Source organism: Crocodylus siamensis, chromosome 5 (genome assembly GCF_052110815.1).
Source record: "Crocodylus siamensis isolate JL-2025a chromosome 5, ASM5211081v1, whole genome shotgun sequence".
Taxonomy (NCBI): domain Eukaryota; kingdom Metazoa; phylum Chordata; order Crocodylia; family Crocodylidae; genus Crocodylus; species Crocodylus siamensis.
The window spans coordinates 42155333-42181067 of NC_143399.1; the positions used below are offsets into that span (position 1 = coordinate 42155333).

Genomic DNA, 25735 nt, shown 5'->3' on the forward strand with positions numbered 1-25735 from the left:
GTTTGGAATGCTCTATTCAAAATACCTCAGATGTTGTAATTCTGCACATGGCCTGGAAGATGACCTAGGTTCAGTAAGGCTGCAGACAGACATAACACTTGAACCATTCTAAAAATGTCACTGATTGGGAACGGGTTGACAGTTGTCCCTGGACAGAGGTGTCTAAGTAGAACCCTCACCTTTTAGGAACTGCACTGTGCCCAAAATACAACCAGGCAGTGACGAGAGTACCCAGAACATCATGCCTTCCAAACTGTGGAGGAGTTGCCAGGTGCAGGGGGCTGTGCCCCCTTCCCCTCCTCTCCAGCACCTGGCAGGGGCTGGCCCAGAAGGGATGCAGTGGTACAGCTACACTCCCCTTTCAGATCATGCCATGAGAGTAGCAGTCCCCAAAGCAGAGAGAAACTCTCCTGTCCCTTCCCCTTCAGCCACAGGACCACAGCTTCTCCCCTCTATTCTCCCACCCTCCTCTGCACTATCCCCCTTGACAGCTTCAGCCAGAGACAGCAACAGTGGGGCAAGTTCCCCCTTGTCATGCTTGTTTCTGGGCTGGCAGAGAACACCTGGGAAAACCAAGCAGAGAGGAAAAACCCACCTGCTGCTGCCACTGTGGCTATTGCTACTATCCCCAGACATGAGAGGGCAGGATCGGCTCTAGAGCAACACCTCCCCCACGCCCAGATCATCTGAGGACAGTGGCAACAGTAGGTGTAAGAGTGGGGGAATAAGAAGGGAGGGGTTGTAATGCTGAGAAGGGAAGTGGGGTGGGGGGCACAGTTTTTATTTTATTTGGGGATTTTAAAAGTCCCTGTTTCTGCTGCAGCCTGCCAGCCCCGTCGGGGTGCGGGAGAGAGCTGTGAACAGGAGTTGGCCTGTAGGGCATTTTTACGTATGCAAGCACTACAGTGCCGGGCGCTTTAAGAAGTGCCTGACACCGTGACACTTACAGTGGTATAAACAGCAAAAAGTATGTCAGTGCTGATAAAATGGCAGCAGCTTGCTTTTGAACTAAAACACATCAGAGGTGCTTTAGTTCAAAAATCACACTGCCACCATTTTCTGTGCGCGGAAATGCATTTCACCACTTACGCAACCAACTGCATGAGGCGCAGTGCAGTTTGCCTCAGCTCACATGTGGAGCAGACTCAATTAATCGAGTCTGCTTCAAAGCAGTGGATCTCCAGCATGTCAAAAAGACAAAAAAGTATGTGTATAAATGCTAGGAATGTGTCCAGGACTGTACTGAGCAGCCCCTTGCCCATGCATTTGGAGGCAGGTGGGGTGAGGAACAGTGCAGTTTGGGAAGCCTGGAGAACTGACCAGACACCAGGCACAGAATGCTCTGTGTCCCCACATACCATTAAGCCAGTTCGCAGAGAACCAACTCAAAACAGTATTTGACTTTCCCAGCATACTTCTGAAACATTACAGGAAGATTAAACTTGTTTTAAGTGACCTGCACATCTAGACTCTTGGGGTTTGGAGTGTATATAGAACATTCTGAACATTAAGTCTGTCTGCACCTTAAGAGATTTATTTCATCCATCCAACACACTCAAGAAGTAAAGATAAAATGCCCTTGTTTTTCACATGCAACTACTCAAGTCTCCAATACACAGGCAACTAGGTTCTTCATAATGAGCAAATCCCCATAACAAAAAAGGCCTACCCACGATGAAAGTCAAGAGAGACAACAGATGGCAAAATTCAAAAGCTCCAAACTAGGGCTGAACCAATAAAGATGTTCTTGGCCAATATTATTATATGATTATTAACCAGCCATATCGGCTAATACCCATCCAATAACCAATTTATAGGACTGTAGCCAGGCAGCACAGAAAGCAGCACCCTGCAGGTAAAGCCTGTGGAGGGGAAGGGGCATCGGATAGCTAGATCAAGGCCCCCATCGTGAGCAAGTAGGGCAGGGGCAGGGGGCACTGCCCAGCCAGGTCAGTGAATGGGACCCAGGGTGGGGAGCAGGACAGAGCTGCAGGAGGCTCATCCAGGGGATCAGAGTCCCAGCAGTTTAAAATGGCACAGGGGTGCTTGAACTAAAGCTCGTCAAATGAGCTTTAGTTCAAGTGTTGCCACCACCATTTTTAAGTTCTGGGGCACTTTTAAGTGGAGCGGAGCCAAGCAAGGGGAGGGTAGATGCAGGCTGCCAGCTGTGGGCTCAGGGCTGTCTGCTCTGCTGCCTTTGTCCCAAGGGCTCTGCATCGGCCGTGTGTCCACTGTCCACCTGGCAGTGGGGGGCACAATTCTCTGCCCCCACCACTGCCAGGTGGGGAGGGGACACATGACCAGCATGGGTCTCAAGGGAGAGACATCTGGGCAGGGAGCCCCAAGCCTGCGTTCTCCCTATACACAAGTCGGGGGGGGGGGGCGACACACACACTCCCACCAGCCTAATGGTGGGGAGCTGCTCCCCCGTCCCCTAGATGAGCCACCCATGGCTCCGTCCTGCTCCCTGCCCCAGCACCCATTCACCGCCCAGGCTGGGCATATTATATTTATTGATGATATTATCAGCTACACTGGCCAAAAGCTGAGAGCCAATAACATTGATTTTTCTTTTATCAGTCCCAATCCAATATGGCACCAATACATTGGTGCACCTCTACCAAAAAAAAAAAAAATAATTTTTTTCAACCAACTGGGATTAGTATGACCTGAGAAATTTATGAGCAAGTAAATACAGAGATTTAAAAAAATGGGAATCAAATTGACATTTTAAATTTCTGCTACTAGGAAAACTATATATAAACTAGCCAACTGCCCAACAAGAATGATGGGGAGCGGAGGCGCATGTGCCCTCCATCCTCCCGTCCCCCTGCCACTCCACCCCATGACACCACCATCTCCTGGGCACGGGGGAGGGGAGAAAGCTTGCATGCAGCAGCTGGAGTCACTACCCAGTGCATCACACTGTGCATCTGGCACCACAACTGCGCCCCCCCCGCCTCCCGCTTCCTGCTTCCCTTCCCCATCCCCCAGCCTGCTGAGTTTTGTTGGGGCAAATGGGCAGCGTTGTGGCCAGAGGCGTGAGGGGCAGGGGTGAGGCCACTCCATCCCCACCAGCACCCAGCACTGCCACCTCCAAGGAGCTGGCCTGGGGGAGGGCACTCCATCTCCGCCGTCGTGGTGCTGCTCCACCGTCCCAATTTGTCCCCGCCGTGCCCCTCTGCCTCCAAGGAGCAGAGCCAGTAGGGGGCAAGGCCTCGCTCCCCTGTGCCAGCCCCTCAGCCCCGCTGTCATGGCAGCATTCCACCTTGTGTTTCTGTCTGTGCAGAGCACTCTGTTTGCTTGTTTCAGTCAGCATTGTGATTGGCTGCTGAGACAACCAATCAGAGTGCAAATAAAGCATTATGGACAGACAGACAGAGGCTTTTATTATTAGAATGTTATATTAGAATGCCGATAACAAAGGAGTTGCCCTCACAGGCTACATTTTACATTGCACTAAGGTTTATAAGCAACATGTAGCACCCTACAGCACATCATCTGCTACACAGTAGGGCAGGAGTGTTCTTGGCTATGCACTATGAATTTTCCTGGGGGAAAGTGTTTGTGACATTTCCCATAGCTTTTGATACAGGGCATTTTTTCTTCCTTATTTTAGTTTCTACCAAGGCTTTACCATAAATTTAAAAACAATAATTAATTTAAAAAGTAGGTGAGATGGCTTGTGGAATAATCAACTAGTAAACTTGATTAAAATTTTAATATTTAATATCAATTAACAGCAGCCTAAAACCTTCATTAACCTTCAAAAGAGGCTACATCTTTACTGGACCATATAAAAAACCAACAGAAATAAGTCAAATTACCCATCTAAGCATACATTTAAACAAGAATAAATCTGGACTAACTAACAAAGTTGCTTAAAAAGTTTTAATAACAAAGAAAGCATCTGAGTAGAAGATAAAATCTTTCCTCAGTTTTTTTCATTAAGGACCTCAGAAACAAACTCCATTTTTTTCATTAAAAAAAAAAAAAAAGACAAAACATGACAATTTTGAACTAACAGATTTCACAGATTTGGTATCTTGCTAACAATTTAAAACTTTTTTTTTTTTAAAAATGCACAACAGTAGAACTCTCATACAATGAAGTACTATTAAAACATGATGTACTGCATCTATTACTGAAGACTTTGCAAGAAACAAAAATTCCCCCCACAAAAAAAGGTTGTTTGGCTTGTTTGTTTTTTAAATTATCAAGTCTGTAAAACTGCAAAGGCACAATGCACCAACCTTCTCCATCTGATACTTCAGTGCAATAATTTAAAAAATTGACATCATCATTTCCACTGTCAAAAGTTTATGAAGTCATTGCAAGATAAAAGCAGGTACTGTATTAGTTTTGGAATCTGTCCAATCAGGGAATATTCTATGCCAAATTTCATGTTTCAACTCTGAAATAATTTTAGCACTTGTTCATTTTTGTTTCCTGCCCTCCCCCAATAACAGCAGAAGCAACTTACTTTCATTTGGATATATTTATTTATTTATAAACCAAAGCTCATTATTAGCAAGAGGACAGGCTTAGAAAATTTCTGCTCAGAAAAAAATAGACTTTTGACAAATATACAACTGAAAAAATCCATAATAATGGAAACACTTAGGCCTCCTTAAAAAACAATCCTTAACTTGAAATTGAATCAATTTAAATGAAAAGGAGAAGCTTAAGAATGTCTTAGGTGCTACATCCCCCCTTTATTTCACAAAGTTTATTAAGTGTCTTTTTCCTCTCCTTTACTGATATGCAAAAAAGCATTTGAACAGTAAAGCTGACTGGACTCCAAGTTCTGCCATACAAAAGGAACCATGCATGTACCATGACTGAAAAGCCTAGAGAACTCCCCCCTCCTGCCCTCTTTCATTAATCTTAAGTAATGCTAATACCACAAAGGTCTACCATTTTCAAAACATCTCTCTCAGGACTACAGAAATAAAAAAATATATACATTTTCCTATTTGCCGCCTTCAGGCTGACAAACAAATTAAAACATTGGCATTGTCAGTTCTAGAAAACTTTTCCAAAATCATTACTTACGTCATTAATAAGGCACACCTAACCTTATGGATGCTTATCTTGCTGGGATCCTATGACCCCAGCGGACTTCCTGCCCTTTGGGCAGGGGGCTGGACTCGATGATCTCCCGAGGTCCCTTCCAGCCCTAATGTCTATGAAATCTTTCTCCCCGCCACCCGAAAGAAAACAAAAACAAAACAAAACCACTGCCTGAATCAACAGGCCTTGCAACAAAATTGTAAGGTCACTAAGTTGGGCTCCAAACAAAGGCAAAGCCCAGAATTAAAAGGTTCCTGCCCTTTGTGCCATTCTCCATTCCCACATTCGGGTGCATGTCTGTTCTCATGTGCTCTAGCTGATCTCAATTTGCAAGATACATAGGCCAGCTAATAAAGACCAAAGCATAAAAGGTTAATTTACAGCTCAAAATCAATGTGTTTAGTTATACCCGAAAGATCTGTTGTATGCCCCTTCCACTCCCTGCCCCAGAAAGATCAGCAGAATGTACTGAAACAAGCAGAGATGTAGTCTCAAATCAGGCAGATGGCAAAGTAAAGGTACACCTTAAACTAACTTAATCTAAGATGCATAAGCTTTCATGAACTAAAATTCATTTCATCAAACAAGCAGAATAATATGGCCAACCCAAGAAACATCCCTAGCTAAACTCTCAACACATCCTGAATCTGCAGCAATTTAGATTGCACCGGAAAACTGAGAAATCTAAAGCACATGGCAGTGGTCCAATCTGGAGAGGACAAAGCCACAGAACACCGGATAGGTCCACGTACAGGAGGAAAAGCAGAATATAGCATCTAAGGTGCCACCATGAGCTTTAACTGGTTCAGAAGCAGGAGCTTTCTTAGACAACAACCTACTTCTTTACGTGCTAAAAAGCTTCCTTGCACCTGACAAAGTCATTTGTTGCCTACAAGACCTCTTGCCTCTTTGAAACAGTTAATATCCAAGGTGTTTCCATGCGCCTCTTTCAGGATTATAGAAGAGAAGGTCTGGATGGGACCTCACAAGGTTATCTAATCCAGTCCCCCTGCTCAACACAGGATCATCCATGACTAAAAAACATTCCAGCCAAGTGTCTGTCTAAACTGTTCTTGACAGTTTCCACAGGTGGAGAGTCCACCAATTTTCTAGCTAGCCCTTTTCAATGCCAGTCAGAAAGTTCCTCCTAATCTCCAACCTAAATTTCCCCTGTTGCATCTTGAGGCCATTGCTCCTAGTCCTGTCCCATACAGTTACAGAGAAAAGCCCATCTTCATCCTCTATAATATAGCAGTGTTTCTCAACCCATGGGTCACAACCCAAAAGTGGGTCACAAGAATATATGAAAGGGTTGTGAACAAACTTTAAAATGAACCAACAAACTTTAAAAATTGATTCTCCTTTAAAGGAGAAAAAGGTGAGAAACTGTGGCTTTTCCCTTGCAGGCTGGCAGAGCTCCAGCCTGCAAGGGGCTGCCTGGGGCTCCCCCATGCCCCATACACTGGGAGGCTGGGGCCTGGGGTAGAGAGGCAGTGACTCAGGAGTGAGGGCCCATAGGTCAGGACTAGCCATCAATGTTTAAAAATGTGTCCTTGTACAGAAAAGGTTGAGAACCACTGCTCTAGTAACCCTGCAGGTACTGGAACATTTGTTTTCAAATCCTGACCCCAGTCTTCTCTTCGCCAGACTAAATTACCCTAAGTCTTTCAGTTTTTCCCTCTTAAGTCATGCTTTCCAGGCCTCCAATCATTTTTGCTATTCTCTGCTGGATTACATCCACATCTTTCATATCTCCATATCAGCAGTGCTGAATATGGCAATGAATCACTTCCCTCAATTTGCAAATGACACTCCAGTTAATAAAACCCAGTATTGCTATTGTGTTTTGTTTTTTGGGGGGGTTTATTTGCAACAAAAGGATATTCATCTTATGGTCTACTAGAAGCCCAGAGTCCTTCTATATAGTACTGAAGCCTAGCCAGTCATTCCTTAGTCATCTTCTGATATATCATCTTCTGCCTGACTTCAGACTAACCTGAATAACCACCTCTATTAGAGAAGAAAAAACTGCAAGACGACAGCAATACCCAACACTTGATTATTGCTGAAATTTGATAACCCAGAAGGCAACACACATTTAAGAGGACCACTAATTGCAAAGATTTTTTTTGTACTGATAGTACTTAACTCTCACGATCTCCTCTAGCAACTTTACAAGTGCATTACGCAAAAGGGTGACAGAAAATGGTATAAGGATCATCTTGCAATTAAAGAAAAAACAGGGTCCAAGCCCCATCCTGGCACAAAGTTATTTTGGTGCTTTGGCTCAACTCAAAGAACACTGAAGCATAATTCCCTAAATCATTATGGTGTCATGAGAGCAAGTTCACCAGGGTGTAAGAGACATTAACATGGTATCAGTCATAAGCCACTAGGAAAGAGTTCAGATTCCATAGTCAGGGTGGTATGTAACAGGATAGGGGCACCGGTCAGGGGAGGGAAAACAGTTAATTCTTTGTCCCCCGTGGTGAATTCATGCTACCTTATTATTAAAAAAAAGTAATGATGTCATGATGGCTCTCCCACCCATTTTTAAGAAAACATGAATAGGTAAGCATACTGATGTCAGAGCTTTACCATGCCAGCTAAATTAACCATGCCAATGAAGATGCATGGCCAGTCTTCCTCACGGACTAAACAACCGTATCAATCTCATGGGTGCATATGCTAGTTGAAAGCCTGGGCTTAAACCCTGGCAGCTAGATTAAAGCTTGCATTGGTTTGCCTACCTGCCCTGCAATCGCAGTTTCCATTTCTATGTAGACATACTTTTACAGACTCAAAACAAGGGCTCTTTATTGTGTATTCAGGCCTAATAATAAAATAAGAGAATTCTTTTAATTCCTGACCACGTGAGAAGCTGCCCACTAACTTTCATCCAGAAGTAGGCTGGAAAAGGAAGCTTACTGAGAAGAGAATCTATTTGTTCTCTTGGAGGCCCTGACCATATCTCCCTGAATTGTAAATTCGCTGTTGTGGGATTGGGAATTTACATCAGAGCACGTTAGTAGCCAGAAGGGGCAGAAGTCTAAGCAGCAAGTCCCAAACCAAAGCTCCCCAATATATTCAGAGGTCAGTTTTGCCCAACAACATTCCTAGAGATACAAAATCCAAACAGATCTGTGATCACACAGGCAGCCAATTCAGTGCAAAGCCACTCAAACCTGCCTAAAAAGAAGATGGAAAATACACATTTGATTGTTTCCAAAAGCAGCCCAGATTCACACTCCTGTAAATGTTTGGTGATGAAAAGCATCTCTGTTATATCTAAGAGACATGATTTGAAAAATTTAGAATGAGCAGTCAAATTCAGCACTTGATTTCTGCAACTGATGCTCTGACCTCTTTCCTTTTCAAGTTGCCATTCATCTATAAACCAAGGTGATCTGCAAAGGATTGTACAATATACATTTAGGAAACATAGCATCCATAATAGAGCACAAAAGACAGTGTCCTGAAAGGGACTGTAGGTCCTGTAAGTCCCTACAAGAATTGTCTACCAGCCATACAGGGAAAAAATGTCGTGAGAAAGCTAAGACTCAACTGTTAATTCTGGAGGACAGATAACATAGATTTCATAGATCAACTGGAACAAAGCTATGACCTAGACCATGAACAAATCCCTGGCAACAGTTTGCACAAGTGTATGATCATACCACAATAAACTAATATTCAGCACAACCACTGTCAAACTAACTCTTAAAACCAAGTTTGGAAGTTATTACCATCTATAGCTATTGTGTCCAAAAAAACCAGCCTAGCATTGGCCTATGATCATTAGGCCAGGTATTGGTTGATTCATACATGGGTCATCATCCATACAAGCACCACAGTATCTCAGGAAGACAATGTGACTGGGTGACCAAAACAAAGACAGGCTTCCTTTGCCAACCACTTCCCATTCCAGTTAGCTTCCTGAAAGTTCCTGTGGTTGGCAAGACAAAAGGCTTATAGGAAAAACGGCAGGGGGTGGGCCGATGCGCAGCCACGGAAAACTGGAGTTACTTAGAACTGTATACCATGGTAGCCAAAACGGCATACAGAATTTTAAGCGTGGAGACTCAAAACCGTGGTTGGCGAGGGAAACCTGTACTCAATATATCATCAGAATCAAGATGGTCTAATTCACAGCTGCTCAAAACCTAATCACATCTTGTAACTCGCACAGGAGATGGGTGCACACAACCAAGTTCGAAGCAAAAAGCTACTTGCTTCCAAACTCAGAGGCAACCAACAGCCTCCTACTTCTAGTCACACTCAGAGTAGTCACCTAGAAATAGTTCCATCATCCCTGTAGGTCTTGGCAACGTGACAAGTGAAGGTTTCATCCACATGTAAGTTAACAGAGCGATAACCATGATAAATAGTCTTTGCCTTGAACAGCATGGCCTACAGAACACATCCCTGTCTTCCAAGCAAAGCAAAGCAACATCTTAGAGACTAACTTTCAGTTACTAAGGTGCCACTCTGCCCTGCCTTCAGACTAACAGGGCCAACTACCACTCTGCACCAATACGACTAGTGAGACTGGTACTTACTAACAGAACAGCCAGGCCCTCAGAAACCCCGTCGACAAACCGCGACAAGAAACGAGCCGAAAGCCAGCAAAACTTCTCGTTCTTCACCATCCTGTTCTTAAGCACCTCCAATCCACGGCAGTGGTGTTCAACCCTCGCCACCATCTTACCAGTGGCCCAAGGGGCAAAGTCATGGCAAGCAAATTGCAGTACAGTCTTATCATCAAGCCAAACAGTCAGGAGGAAGGTACCCATGTCCTGGCATTGCACAGAGGGCCACGCGACAGAAGGAAGTGCAACAAGTTGAACAGGGAGAGCCCTAACCAAGAACAGGACCTGGAGGACAACAGCAAGCCCCAGCCAGGGCTGGGGCTGCTGCAACTTCCTGAGGCATCTCCTACCTGTCAGGTTTTCTTTGTTAAATCTACTCTCATCCATCTCCCTCCCCCCCTCCCCCAAGAGAGCGCGGGAGCGGACTCGGGACCCTCCGCGCCGCGGGGCATTTGGGGGCGAAGGAGTTTAGCAGCCTCCGATTCCCCCCGCCCCATTGCCAGCGCGAGACGGGCGCCACGAGCAGCTTTCCCCGAGGGAGCGGGCGGAGGGGCCGAGGCCGCCCCGAAAGCTCAGCCTCACCGCGAGGCGCCGGGCAGGATGCGCAGGGCGGGGGCCCAGGGCACCGCGGGGGCGGCAGCAGCAGACCCCCGCGCCCCTGCAGCCAGCGGGGCCCCGACCCCGACCCGACCCACCCTGCGCGCTCCAGGACAGCTCCAGCCTCACGCAACCCCGGCCCGGCCCGGCCTGGCCCTCGCCCCTGCCCCCGGCCCCGGCCCCGGCCGTGACGCCGCCGCACACGGGGAGGAGCAGCCGCCCCGGCGGGAGAGAGGGCGGGAGGCAGGGGGCCGGGGCCCCTCCGCGGGGGGCTCTTACCTCCGACCCGGTACATGTTGGCGGCCATGCCCGGGCAGGGAGGGCGGGGGCCCGGGCCGCTCCCGCCGCCTCTGCCTCCAGGTGCCGGAGCCGCTGGAAAATGGAGGCTGGAGCGGCCGGGAGGGGGGAGGGGAGCGAGGGAATTAAAGGGGCCGCGCCGGCCGCCTCCTCCCCCGACCGGCAGGGGAGGGGGGAGGGACGGGCCGAGAGAGGGCGGGCGCGGGGTGGAGGTGATGGTGGTAGTGGTGGTGGTGGCAGTGGCGGCGGCGGCAGCGCGAGGCCTAGGCCGCCCTGCCCCGCCCCGCCCCTGCTCAGCTCCGAGCGCGGGCTCCGCAGGTCCCCGGCCCGGGGCTGCCAGGCCCCTGGCCTGAACCACACAGGTCCCACCCACCACCCTGGGTGCCCTGTTTGAAGCCCAGCGGGTGGCTGGTGTGTAGGCACCGCCTGTGCCATCCCTGACCGGACCCCGTCCCACATTAAAGCCCCGCACCAAGCAACTTCCTACTGCTGAACAAGAAACTGCCCCTAGCAAAACAAAGGAGCCAGGCGCAGGAGCTTTAAAGCCACTTGTCTGAGGCCGTGGTTATGCCAAGCCAGGCCGCCGGTTGCCTGAGCCCTTCTGGCAGTGGTCACAACTACGGGCAAGTGCAGTTAAAACCAAGCTCGAGACGGACAGCGACGTGGATCGTTTCCTACTGCCTGCAGCCCCTGCCAGGTCAGATCAGCCAGGAGAGGATGGGGACCGCAGCTACCGCTTCAACAATGTGCAGGCCCCCAGCTTCCTAGCCTCTGGGTTTAAGGTCACCCCTTTCTCTTGGTGAAAACAACACTAAACATTAGAAAAATTAAAGGTGTCTCCCTCATTCCCCTGTTACACCTTATCCCATCCTTGAGGGTTTTGGCCAATCAATTTGCTCCAGGAGGACATTCACTAAGGTTGTGGTTCAAGTGCCATCGCCATTACGCAAGGATTCCTCAGGGCGACATCTTTTATTGAACACGCTGCATAGCTGGGATAGAGTTAGATCAGGGTTCAAATGCAAGACCTCCATTAGGTCTCTAGGCTTGTCTAGCTCCATCCCAACTATACAGTTAATCCAATAAGAGATATCATCCTAAGAAATCCTCACCTCTTGCATAATTCCTTGACCATCACAGCTACAACATTACTCTGACACTGCCTCTGCTGAAAGGATCACCCATCAAGTCTGCTGCATTTGGGGCTGGCTGGCGGTGGTTGCTGCTCCTTCTGTGCCAAGTTCCTTAACCAGTGTGGACAAGACAGAATCTCTCTTACCATTACGTTCAGTGACAGCAGCTGGTGTTGTCCAGTACTTCCCATCCAATTTTATCAGGGCTGAGTTTCCAGGTTTATCTTCAAGTAAGCTTTAGGCAGCATTCTGACAGTTAAAGAAGAAAGCCAAAAGATGTCTTTGGAGTCAGCATCCTGGAGCTTTTGTATCCTTTAAGCTAGGACTACTCAAGCCTAAAATGTACTTCTGAGGTTAAAGCATTGTTTTTCACCTGATCCGAGGCAACTGGTGACTGAAGCAGACACGGCTGTGGAGGTCAAAGCTAGCGCTGACTTTTTTTTGGTAGACTTTTCTTAGTTATATAATATACAGCTTTCTCTGGTATTATGTTTCCTGGGGGAAGGCTAGAATTAATATTGAAATTGTTCTATAATCACCATAAGTTGAAATTCAGGGCTGGCCAATATAATCCATTGTCAACAACCATTTTTCAGAGGTCAAACTGGAAAAAAAAAGTCTTCTAACTTTCCCTAAGCCCTTTTAACTTACAGGTTTAATGAGAAGTAACATTTTTATAAAGATAGAAAAAGTTAATGGTTACTGACCAGACCTGCCTCATTTCCTCCTCCTCATCAAAGGAAGTTATTCAAATTGCCTTTCTTTCAGATCACTCTAGAAGATCTGCATGTTTTTGCCTTAATTTTAGGCCCTGTGGTATGTTGGGTCAGCACACTTAACATCCAGGCTAACGCTAGTATTTTTGAGGTCCTGCTACTCCTTATGCAGTTTTTACATGAGGTCACTCTGCAGGGACTGTGGGATCACAGTACAAATACTACAGGTAATCAGACTTTTCTCTTTATAGAGAGTTAAACTCTCATTAAACAAATTCTACGGACTGCATGGTAAACCCCTGATACATAATCAAGCCAAACTTGTTTGAAAACTTTGGAACTGGCTTGCAGTAACGGGCCAAACAGCTATTTTAATCAGTTCTTTATTTTTCTCTGGCAAGAGTGAGCAAAAGCTCTTTTACATATATGGCCTCTGGAGAGGTCAGATCATAAAACAGGGCTCTTCGAGAAAGTGTAACCACTTTTACAGGCTCTCTGAAAGATTGGCAACTGCTTCAGTATGTATTATATGCAATACATTTGAAAGTTAAACCCATGAGCAATCTCTTGCATTGAAGATGAATTTTGTCTGTTTGTGAGCGTACAAATGGTTTGTGCTCCATCACCAACATGAAATTATTAAATGTTTTCAAATAGCCTACAAATTACTTGTGTGTTTGTTAATCAGAAATTCTCTCCATTTCAGCACGGCTCTCTTGGAGTCTTCATATGCAATAGTCAAGATTTCCAAAGCTTTCTAAAATCTTTACCTCTGCAAATGCAAAAGGGCTAAATCCTCCATTGTCTTTGAAAATCTCAACCAATAGTTTTCTGAATAGCATTCCAGCCACTCATCTTCCATTAATCTGTGCAACTAAAGGACAAACTTACCAAGATGATAGCTACTGGTGTCTACTGAAATAGCTACAAACCTGGAAGCATCATAAAATAGCACTATTGGGGATACAGTAAGTAGATGCATCAGATCCTCAAAAACACAGTCCTCTACCTTATCTCAGGTTTACCTTCATTGTTTTAAGCAAATAATTAAGAACCTGCCTTTCAAGGGTTCCAAAATCTAGCAATTACTGAGACATAATACCATTTCTGTTTTCAAGGTGATGGCCTTTCAGCTGTGGCTTTGATTTCTTTTATCACTGCCCTAACCCTTTCTTTATCAATCAGTATAACTGGTTTGCTGGAACATGCATCTTTATCAGTTTAGTTTTAGTCCATTATCTTCAGTTGCCTTCTAAATTTACTTTAGCTTTAAGTTAAGCTTAATAGATTCTGTTCAACTACAATGTCATCCAAAAACTCCTTTGCTTCAGGCCCAATGAATCTCATTTCCATGAAGAAGATTTCTGAGATATTTGTGACATTGAACAGGAAACAGTGAAATTCAGTGTGCCAACTGGTGACGCTGCCTGTTTGCCATTACTAGGATAGAACAGCACTTAACAGAAATCTTCAACTACATGCAATGAAACTACTGTTGCACCAAATTATTTGGAGAGGAAGCCAGTAATTCTCCCAATTGATGCATCTATTTTGCAGTGTTTTGAGGGCAAAACTGTGTCAATTGGGAATCTTCAGGCAGTTTGAAGCTGGGATAGAGACTCTAATGCCAACCTCCATCCTAGATTCACAAGTCCAAAGTCATTCTAGCAACCCTCAACAGTGAAAGCAATTTCATAGCCTAAAGGCAGCAGGGTATAATTTACAGGAACTCTGGGATTGCTAGAAGTTGTACCAGGAACAGAAGTGACCCCAGTCAGCAATGGGATAAAGATGCCACTATTCTTCCCCTAATCTCCACCTGTCTGGTCTTTCACCAAATGAGAATCGCTGTCTCTTCCACTGTTGTTTTCATAGATTTCATAGACATTACAGCTGGAAGGGACCTCAGAAGATCATTGAGTCCAGCCCCTTAACCCAAGGGGCAGGAAGTCAGCTGTGGTCACAGGATCCTAGCAAGATAAGCATCCAAATTTCTCTTGAAGGTGTTCAGTGTAGGTGCTTGAACCACCTCCGATGGCAGGCTATTCTAGACCTTGGGGGCTCAGACAGTAAAGAAATTCTTCCTTATGTCCAGCCTGAAACAGGCTTGCAGGAGTTTATAACCATTCCCTTGGGGTGCTCTGGTGAACAAACATTCCCCCAAGTCCTGGTGAACACCCCTGATAAACTTATAGATGGCCATTAGATCACCCCTGAGCCTGTGCTTTTCCAGGCTAAGGAGCCCCATGGCTCTCAGTCTGTCATCATAAGGTCTGTTTTCCTGACCTCTGATCATGTGCGTGGCTCTTCTCTGGACTCTCTCAAGCTTTTCCCCATCCTTTTTGAATTGTGGAGCCCAAAACTGGATAAAGTACTCACCAAGGCTGAGTACAATGGGAGAATGATGTCCCAGAATTTGCTTGAGAAACATCTATGGATGCAAGCCAGCGTTTTGCTCACTTAACTAGCCACAGCATCACATTGAAGACTCACGTTCATCTTGTGGTCAATCATGACCCCGAGTACGTTTCATCCGTAGCGCTAGCCAGTGTAGCACTGCCAAGCCTATAAGGATGCTGCAGGTTTTTCCTCCCAAGGTGGAGAAACTTGCATTTTTCGGTGTTAAACACCATCCACCCATTTGCTAAGCCTGTCCAGGTCAGCCTGGATCACCCTCCTGTCCTCAGGTGTGGATGCTTTGCCCCAGAGTTTGGTATTGTCAGTGAACTTGGCCAGTCCGCTTCTGACTCCGGTGTCCACATCATTAATGAAGATGTTGAACAATATGGGTCCAAGAACAGAGCTTTGGGGGACCCCATTGGTCACAGGGCACCACGATGATTGACTCCGTCAACCACCACCCTCCGGGTCTGACCACGGAGCCAATTCCCCAGCCAGCAAATCGTGGTGGACCTGAGGCTGCAGTTGGCTAGTTTTGCCAAGAGGTGATAATGGGATACCAGATCGAAGGCTTTTTTGAAGCCAAGATATATGACATCAATCTCCTCTCCCTTGTCCAGGTGATAGGTCACCTGGTTGTGGAAGGAAATGAGATAGGTCAAGCAAGACCTACCTGCAACAAACCCATGCTGGGTATCCCTCAGGATATTGCCGTCAGCTTGTCTGTTAAGGATGGCCTCTTTGATAATCTTTTCCAAGGCCATACCCAGGATAGAGGTCAGACTGATGGGCCTGTAGTTTGCCAGATCCACTCTCCTCCCTTTCTTGAAGATAGGCACCACATTGGCCTTCTTCCAGTCTTCGGGCACTACACCAGAGCGCCAGGAGTCCTCAAAGATCTATGCCAGGGGCTGGGCTATGATGCTCGCCAGCTCCTTGGGTACCCTGGGGTGTAGATTGTCAGGGCCAGCTGACTTGAAGGTGTCCAGCCCCTCAAGGTGTTCCTTCACGAGGTCAGCATTGATGGAAGGCAAGGGATGTCCCTCACCCAGGCCTCCCTGTCCCGTAATGGGCATGGATGTTTTATATAAAGCTGCTTTAATTCTATATAAATATGGGGATGTATAATTCTTTTTTTGTTTGTTTGTTTTTAATAACGGGTACTGGAGGTTCACACCATTGATTAGCTTAGAAAAATCACACTGCCACTCAACACTTTGCTTGGGCTGCCTCCCCCATAATTTCATGTCAGTCATAAATTGCTACTTGACTGTTCCTCCCTTTTCCCAGATTACTAATCTAACAAACAAAACCAGCCTTAGTTTAAACCTGTATCACACTTGATTATTTAACCCTCTTCATGTTCCAATGTGAAAGCAATTCATTAATACTCTTTTCTACCCTTTAGCTAGTTTCTAGCCCATGACTAATGCCACTTGTGCACTATATTCCTTTTCAATAGCTGTACTTGGCTAGGGCCTTTCTCTGGGGTCTAGTTAAGGCCCCTACAACACTCACCTACACCTTTGTCAGCACCATCATGGACTACTGTAATGTATACTGCTTGCGACCACCTTTGAAACCCACTGGGAAATTCCTTCCTGATTGAGAGCACAGCTGTTCATCTGAATGCTGCAAGACAACAGGAATACATAACACCTGTGCTCACATCCCTGTCACGGTTTCTTGCCTGCTTTCAGGTGCAGTTCAGAGAGAGGAGTGGAATCTTCTCATATCCAATGTTACCTTTCAGTCCATACTCTGCCGTGGTGGTTAAAAATCAGTTGAGGATACTCTTGCAGTACTGGGAACTGAACTAGCTAGCCTGCCTGAAATAACCGTATGTTGTGCTGTGTTAGAAACTCAGGCCATTTGGTTGAGCTTTGATACCAAATGTTGGCTGTTTACTTCTAGCCAAATGACAGTGTTGAGATAACAATCACTAACTTCTGCTCATGCTATACTTCCTGCAGGCAGTAACAGTGTTTGAGAGTAGCAATCATGGGCATATCTGTATGTTCACTAGTGCACTGTAATTATGGCGCATTAAGTTTAGTACTAGGTACTAACTTAATGTGCCATAATTGGCATTACTGTGAATTAACACAGATGAACACTTTTTGTGTGACAATGCCTATTGAACTAATTGACTGCGCATTAGCACATTAGCTTGGTTTTTGCCAGCCACATTAATGCATAGTAGAATTAGGCCAATGGGCATTAAGCATCTCATATAGATGTGCACAAGCTTGTCATACATCTTTGAAATTCTGTAATCAAAGTCCAAGCTGCCTTGACAGTGGCAACTAACACATTTTAACAAGCACATGGTCGCTCTTCCTGTATTGATGTATGTAAGCTAGAAACTATTAAGTCTAATCTTTTCACAATTTTTTTAAATGATTATCTTCAGAAATTAAGTTTAGCACAATTTATTTGGCCCAAGGTCTGGGGGGTTTTGGGGGTTTTTTTTGGGAAACGTAAAAGAAATCTGTGTTTTGTCCAGTGTAACTTATTATCAGGCTTTAGCATTTCAGGCTTTAAATGTATGAGGACCCCTGAATAATAGGAGTAGCTCTGGGAAAGTGCTGATTGGATAACAAAAAGTTACATGCAATTGAAACATCACTTCTGAGCAGGTAAAGGGAGACATTTGTTTTTTAATTTGGCTAATGCAGCCATATACCTATTGTGACACATTGTATCCAACAAGGCACCAGACCCAGTGATCATTTCTCTCACATTGCTGCTGGATCTCTTTATAAAAGAGGAAGAGTATTTTAATAGGACATGCCATAGAAAAACATCCTCCAGATCAAATAAATATTCTCACAATGCAACTGGGCTCTTGCTATTTATACCTGAAAGGCTGCCTGGTCACATGGTATTTACCCTTCATTTCCAGATGTTAAATTGCTTCTTTTTTTCCCTTTTTTTTTTTTTCCTTTTTTTTAAATGGGGAGGGGATCCATCCCCTTTTACTTTTACTTTTCCATGTTGAGCAATAAGCATAGCTGCCACTGTAATATTACACAATTGCAGCAGAGAAGCTGGTTCCTGCCATTATGAATGAGATGTGAGGTGACTCTGAGGACAAGGAGGGTGGAGGGAATCCCTGCTACACTGTCCTCTAGCCCAAAGTACCTGGTCCAGTATTTGTCAATATGTCTAACCCAAAACTCAGAGCACAGAACTAAAACATCCAGGATTCTGATTTAAACTGTGTGTACTTCAGAGGAAGAAACATGAGTGACAGGGAATCCAATGTCTCACTTTTAAAGGTTTTAGGTTCTTAAAAACCCTTATGCTCCTTTATAAAAAAAGGCTCCAGCCATATAAATTAGGTTTGGGGACATTCTTCTATAAAAATTAAAGGCACTACAGTTTTTACCATTTTATGAACACCTGGAATCTGAACTTCAGATGGTTGCATGCCAAGTTTCTACCCAAGGCAAGCACACCATTTAACAGAAAGTACAAACTTAAACTGAAAAAAATGAATGGCTAAATAGGCATTTTACCAGTCAGTTTTTAAACTAATTTCACTCAATCAGTTTAAAAACCTGTTAGGTTAAAACAGTGTGTTTTGCCTGTGCTGGCCAGATCTAAGATTCAGGCTGCCCTACCAGAAAGACACTCTGTCAGAGTCTGACTATTCAATGTAAAATCATTCATAAATTAGTCTTGAGAAATACACTTTTCTAGCCTCTCAGTGGCCTCACACTGGACTTGATGTCAAGACTTCTCTCACAAATTCTGTTCTCAAAAAATAAGCCAAGTCTTTTCATAGATTCATAGAAGTTAGGGTCAGAAGGGACTTCAATAGATCATCAAGTCTGATCTCCTGCATAGGCAGGAAAGAGTGTTGGGTTCAGACGACCCCAGCTAGATGCCCATCTAACCTCCTCTTGAAGACCCCCAAGGTAGGGGAGAACACCACCTCCCTGGGGAGCCCATTCCAGATTTTGGCCACTAACTGTGAAGAAGTTCCTTCTAATGTCCAGTCTAAATCTGCTCTCTGCTAGCTTATGGCCATTATTTCTTGTAACCCTAGGGGTGCCTTGGTGAGTAGAGCCTCACCAATTCCCCTCTGCGCCCCCATGATGAACTTATAGGCAGCCACAAGGTAACCTCTCAACCTTCTCTTGCAGAGGCTGAAGAGGTCCAGGTGCCCTAGTCTCTCCTCGTAGGGCTTGGCCTGCAAGCCTTTAACCATACATGTGATCCTTCTCTGGACCCTCTCCAGGTTGTCCACATCCTTCTTGAAGTGTGGCGCCCAAAACTGGACGCAGTATTCCAACTGCGGCCTGACCAGCACCCGATAGAGGAGAAGTATCCCCTCCTTGGTTCTGTTTGTCTTGCATCTGCTTCTGAGTGCTTATGTTCAGCCACTGGCTAAGTATGCCATTGGGTAGCTTTAGCAGGAGTATTTAGTCATAAGCAACATGTACTTTTTCTCTTTTCAGTAAACTGGAGGAGATAATTGGATGAGAACATCATTAGTTTTCTCCATGAGTAATTAAGGTTATAAAGAACTGTCCATTATAATTTGCTATGATTCTATGTAAACTATACTAGAAACCCATCTACTTCAAATTTTGTCTGTGTGCTTTTGCTGGATGATTTTAAGTTGAAGATTGTTGGACAAGTGGTGTCACCGTGCATAACTGTGAAAGTTGTTAAGTTATTTGCTGTTGAAATATTGTACTTTGGAAATAGCTAAGAAACTGTGATCTTCCATGAGGACTGGTACATTTCAGATGTCCACACTGCAGTTGAGGTGTGACTGCAAGTTGTATAAATATATCCACCCAAGCTACCTTTAAACCTTCTAGCTTGGGTACTAGTAACAGCATGGAGCTCAGCCCAAGCTGCAAAACCTGCGTAAGAAGCTGGGTGGGCATTCAGGAAGGTTTTGCAGCCCAACTCAAGCTCCAGTGTGGCTGTGGCAGCTTGCTCCTGGTTCCCAAGCTAGCTAGTTTCAAACAAGTCTGATTACACAAACTGCAGTTGCACCTTTGGCTGCAAGGCTGACATAAGCTAAGTATAGACAGTCAAAGTGCCTGAGGCTGAATCAATTGCAGGTTAGTCTAGGCTGCATAAATTGAACTGATAAGCAAGCAAATAGACATTCAGTTTTGATTCTAGAAATGCAGCCACATGCCTGCAGTGGCCTAGGCCAGAAGCTGGGGGGGTGCTAGAGCATGCGTCTCCATGCTCAGCTGGAGCAGAGATCTTGGGCCAAGGCCTGTGAAGGGGGTTTGTGGGGGGGATGCAACATATCCTGGGATGTTGAAGGACTGTGAGTTGACTTGAATCTGGAGGGAACAGAAGTTCAGTAAACCAATTTAACCTAAATCAGTTAAGTTTGATAATACATCCCTCCAGATTTACCATAAACCAGTTTCAGTCACTTTGAAATGCTGAAGGGAAACCAGCATGGGTTCACAGTAGGTAGATCCTGCCTGACTACTCTTGTTTCTTTTTATGACCAGGTCACAAAATGCTTAGATGCAGGAGTCGAGGTTTATGTCATTTACTTGGATTTTAAAAAGGCCTTTGATATGTTGTCTAATCCCATTCTCATTAATAAGCTAAGCGACTGTGATGTAGATGATTACACAGTCAGGTGGGTGGTGAATTGGCTTAAGGGGCAGACCCAGAGAGTGGGAATGAATGGATATTGACCTGGAAAGATGTGGGCAGTGGGGTCCCCCAAGGTTCAGTTCTTGGAGTTGTGCTGTTCAGTGTCTTCAGTGACCTGGATGAGGGTGTGGAGAGCAGTTTGTCCAAATTCACGGACAACACAAAATTATAGATTTCGTAGATATTAGGGCTGGAAGGGACCTCGGAAGATCATCGAGTCCAGCCTCCCTCCCAAAGGGCAGGAAGTCAGCTGGGGTCATAGGATCCCAGCAAGATAAGCATCCAATTTGCTCTTGAAGGTGTTCAATGTATGTGGGGCAAAGTCAACACATTAGTGAGCAAGGGATGGATTCAGGTAGATTTGGACAGGTTGGAAAAGTGGGCAGAGCAGGATAGGATGCAGTTTAACAAAGATAAGTGCAAGGTACTGCACCAAGGGAGAAGGAATCTCCAACACTGACTAAGCAGCACAGCAGCAGAAAGGGATCTTCAGAGTCATAGTCACCTCCAAGATGTGCGTGCGTTGTCAGTGTGATGGAGTTATCACTAAAGCTAACTACACTCTATCATGCATTAGCAGATACATCACAAACAGGTCTAGGGAGGTGATACTTCCTCTCTGTGCAGCATTGGTAAGGCCGCAGCTGGAGTACTGTGTTCAGTTTTGAGTGCTGCACTTCAAGAGTGCTGAGGAAAACCTTGAGAGGGCTACTCAGATGGTTAGGGTCCTGAAGGTAAGGTCCTACGAGGAGAGATTGAGGGACCTGGATTTCTTCAGCCTCCGCAAGAGAAGGCCAAAGGGGATCTAGTGGCCATCTACAAAATTTGTCAGGGGGAAGTGGGGGGCAAGGAATAGGAAATGCTCTGTTGACCAGGGTACTCCTTGGAGTTTCTAGAAACAACAGCCACAAACCGACAGAGAGCAGACTTAAATTAGATATCAGGAAGAACTTCTTTATGGTAAGGGTTGCTAGAATCCGGAATGGGCTTCCAAGGGTGCTCTCCCTTACCTTGGAGGTCTTTAAGGAGGAGACTGAACAAAGCACCTGGCTGGGATCACCTGACCCCAGCACTCTTTCCTGCCCAGGGCAGGGGGTCAGACTCGATAATCTACTAAGGTCCCTTCTGACCCTAGCATCTATGAAATCATCTAGGAGAGCACCTCATGTGCACTGAACTGCTATTGTTACAGTTTTGAACTAGTTTCTGATCGCTTATACCAGTTTGTGTAATTTCATACTGTTTAACAAAGTTCCACAGCTTTTGAGGCACTATTCAAAACAGGTCTGTTACATCTCTCCACCAAGTCCTCAGAATGTTATAAACATCATGTGCGCATGCGCACACGTACACACACACACAGAGCAAATAAGCTACATCTTTTCCTCGTGTAGAACCTTCAAGTGCAGAGCTTACGCCAATGCTACTTAAATGATTTTGTTAACAAAAGATAATTTCAGGAATCCGTACCACCATCAGCCACCCTTCCCAGATGCACTTTCACTCTCCTTTGCATTCTTTCACTGCTGGCTTGATCTCCTAACTTGATTTCCTATACCTTACAGCCAGCAAAGTCTCCCACTAATCACCTTGGCTAGGGATAGAAGTTACACGTAAACCAGTATAAATGGTCAGAAACCAGTTCAAGTCTGTAACACAACAGAAGTTCAGTACACATAGGTTCATAGACATTAGGGCTGGAAGGGACCTTGGAAGATCGAGTCCAGCCCCCTGCCCAAAGGGCAGGAAGTAAGCAGGAGTCATAGGATCCCAGCAAGATAGGCATCCAAATGTCTCTTGAAGGTGTTCAAAGTAGGTGGTTGAACCATCTCTGGCGGTAGTCTATTCCAAACCTAGGGGACTTGAACAGTAAAAAAGTTCTTCCTTATGTCCAGCCTGAAATGGTCACGGAGGAGTTTGTGACCGGTCGATCTCATCATCCCTTGGGGCACTCTGGGTGATCCTGGTGAGCATCCCTGATAAACTTATAGGTGGCCACCAGATTACCCCAGTGCCTGCGCTTTTTCAGGCTGAAGAGTCCTATAGCTCGCAGCCTGTCATCATAAGGTCTGTTTTCCTGACCTCAAACCACTTTCAAATGACTGAAACCAGTTCATGGTACATCTGGAGGGATTTAGTATCAAACTTAACTGATTTAGGTTACATTGGTTTACTGAACGTCTGTCTCCTCCAGATTCAAGTTAACTCTCAGTCCCCCAGCATCCCAGGATGCTTTGCACCTCCCCCAGAACTCTTCTCCCCAACACACACCTCACAGGGTGGGCGGGCTAGCTTTGGCCCAAGCTGTCTGCTACAGGCAAGCAGGGAGGCATGCTTTAGCACCCCCAGCTTCTGGCCTGGGCCACTGCAAGCATGTGACTGCATTTCCAGAATCAAAAGTGAATGTCTGTTTGCTTATTGGTTCAATCTATGCAGCTTTGACTAACCTGCAAAGATCAAATTGATTCAGCCTTGGGATTTTTGACCGTCTGTACTTAGCATGCCTTGAAGCACAAACGAGAGGGAGTTCCCCCTTCAAAGTCTACAGAAGAAATTACTGGCTGTGATAGCACCACCTTCCCAAGAAGTGCCTGAGGTTCATTCTAAACTAGGGGTGCTTTATCAGTATACTCCTAATATACTACAGTATGCTCCTAGTGAGAACACAACTATACCATCAATACTATATCTGTATTGGCATAGTGTCCCTCTTCACACACACCTCCCTTCCACCCCAAACCTATGCAAGCAAAACAAGCTTTAATGGTGAAAATGGAATTTCCCTGGTATAACTATATCAACACTAGGGATGCTGCCAGAAAGCTACAGCACCCTCATGCACCTGACAAACACCATTGTATCAGCAAAACCCCAAGTGTAGATACAACCTGTTCCATCATGGCTTAGCCTGTTCCTCTCAGGGGAGATAGAGTCCTAATATGGGAAAGAAGGGAAAAATCCCTGCAAGTACTCCTGGTCTGCCCGAACTGAGAGTATGCCATAGCATTCTCTACTCCATTCCCCCAGGTAGAGTGAACCTAAGCCAGTATTTTTCAAGTTTGGATCCTTAGTTCAATACACTGACAATAGCAGGCACACAAAACATCCAGGCTAGCCAGGCAATGCAGATAACCATGCATATAATTTAGTGTATTTTGTTCCATCTCTACATTAAAAACAAAACAAAACCCTGCTCTAGAAGAACATTAAGGACAAAGAGCAATGCACTTGACATTAAAAATAGCTGGCACTGAGGTTGCCCATGGAACCTCTTCTACCTTCCTTATTCATTACACAGAATGGAGGATGCATAATAAATAAGGAAGGATTCACAGCACTGACTGAGGGTATGAAAATCTTTGTTGAACAGCTACTTCTTCAGCTTACACTGCCCAGTACACTCAGTACGTCACCAACCCCTCCCTGAAAAAGTCACAGCTCCTGCAATTGGTTCAGGCTTAACTTGTTTGTAAAAAATTTAGAACATCCAATCAGGATATAGAGGTCACATGTGACTCAGGAAACCAATCACTCAACCAGAATTGTGAAGTGCAAATACCAAGCAGACATTTCAGGAGCAATCCATAGCTAAGTAGATTCACATGCACAAGTGGACAGCAATTACCATTGCATTTTGCAGGTATTTTGTACTCACTGAAATGGGTAAGATTTGTGGGACAGATTATTCTTGATATAGTTTAATCAGCTGTAGGTGAGCCCCATTCAAACCTGGAGGCTGAGTGTACTGGAAATGCTACAGGCCAGATTTTCAATTAGTACAAGCCAGAATACACCAGTTGAGAAACAAACCCTATACCAATGTGGATTCTGTCATCACCTTTTCCACAACCCAGTCTACAACAGTGGTTCATCTTTATTTCCTAAAAACAGTAGCTCTGAGTCAGGCATCTCCTTAACATCCTCCATAACAAAGGCTAATATAGAGACGATCATTTCCCGCCCCCCTCAGAGTCTGTATTTCCCTGGATTCTTTCTGCTACTTCTTGTGCCCAGAGATTCCAGTGAATCTCTCTCACTTCTTGCTTTTCAATTAAAATTATAAGAAATTAAGGGAAATATATTTTGAGACATTTGCTCTTCAAATTCTTAGTCCACATGCCTTCTTAGCTCCCCCTCATTTCCATCCTGCATCCCATCCCACCCCCTCAACAGAAGCTCTAAAGCCAGAGTTGTCAGACTGGGCATCTGCTTCACGGTGAGTCCGGCCTGATGCACTGGCTGCTCATTTCACAGAAAGAGTGTAGCAATCAGCACCACTGAAAGGAGCAAGTTGCAAAGCAGTTGCCTGAAACCCTCATTTCTGGCACCTCTTTTGTGCTATTCCTCTGCGTTACAGTAGCCCCCCCACACCCACACCAAAAGTGATTTATGGTTTCCCCATGTTGAAAATGATGGAGGCCACTCAGTGGAAGAAATGGGAACAGAACCTAGCAACTTCCGTCTCCTAGGCCTGCGCTCAGGCAGGGACTCCAGGGGCTGATGCAACAGCAAACATCATTAGCAGCCCTTTTTATACCATTTTATCTTACCTGTTGGAGAAAATCTCACAACCTGGCTGGAATGATTTGATGGCAAGGCAAGTCCATGAACTTTGTTTCTACTGACACCCTATCCTTGTACAATGAAGCACACAGAAACTTATGGAAAGTACTACTGCTCACTCCAGGGACAATATCAAATGCTGAGAGTTTATCTGATACCCATTCAGTTGCTATTTAACAAAGTCCCACATCTTTTACTGGGGAGATTTCCAGATTCAGATGAGATCCCTGATACCAATTGACTCCTCCTTTTCCTTTTTTTGGAAATAAAATATTTGGTGTGACAGGTTGCGGCACCTAAGATTATTCCGGGCATGTGGTGGTGCAGTTTGGAGGGCTGTACCTAGCAATGAAAGTAGCTCCCATTATTACAGGGATCCTCACACTTTCTGAATGAATATAAAGTAACAGTGCTGTTTGCTACCGCTTTCCGTCTTGAGATATCAAACGCTAAACAGCAACCATCTGCTGAGCCAGGCCAGCATTATCTCTATGCTGCAGATGGGGAAGCTGCTACATGGAGAATTTAGCATACTGCCCTAAGTCACAGCCCATCAGTTGATGAGCCACCTGCAGAAGGCAAGTCACTTGCATATCAGCTCCATTTTACCAAGCAGACCAGAGGCTATGTGCCTCCATTTATCTTCCTGCTAAAAAGCTGAGAAGTGGACACTTGAGAAGAAAGGATATACTCACAGGTCAGTCAGGATATATCGTTTCTG

At 45.3% G+C, this 25735-nt stretch overlaps 1 protein-coding gene across 3 annotated transcripts in view; it reads right to left on the reverse strand.

Annotated features, from left to right (window-relative positions):
* MTA1 (metastasis associated 1) overlaps nucleotides 1-10826 on the reverse strand; it is a 126681-nt gene extending 115855 nt beyond the window's left edge. The window contains exon 1 of one of the 3 annotated variants that reach the window (XM_090050381.1): nucleotides 10539-10824. In XM_090050381.1, coding sequence (XP_089906507.1) covers nucleotides 10539-10566 — 28 coding nt within the window. In that variant the 5' untranslated portion in view covers nucleotides 10567-10824. Of the gene's footprint in view, nucleotides 1-10538 lie in introns of all 3 variants that reach the window. The other 2 variants (XM_090050384.1, XM_090050383.1) reach the window with 2 other exon arrangements.
* Nucleotides 10827-25735: the final 14909 nt, after the last annotated feature.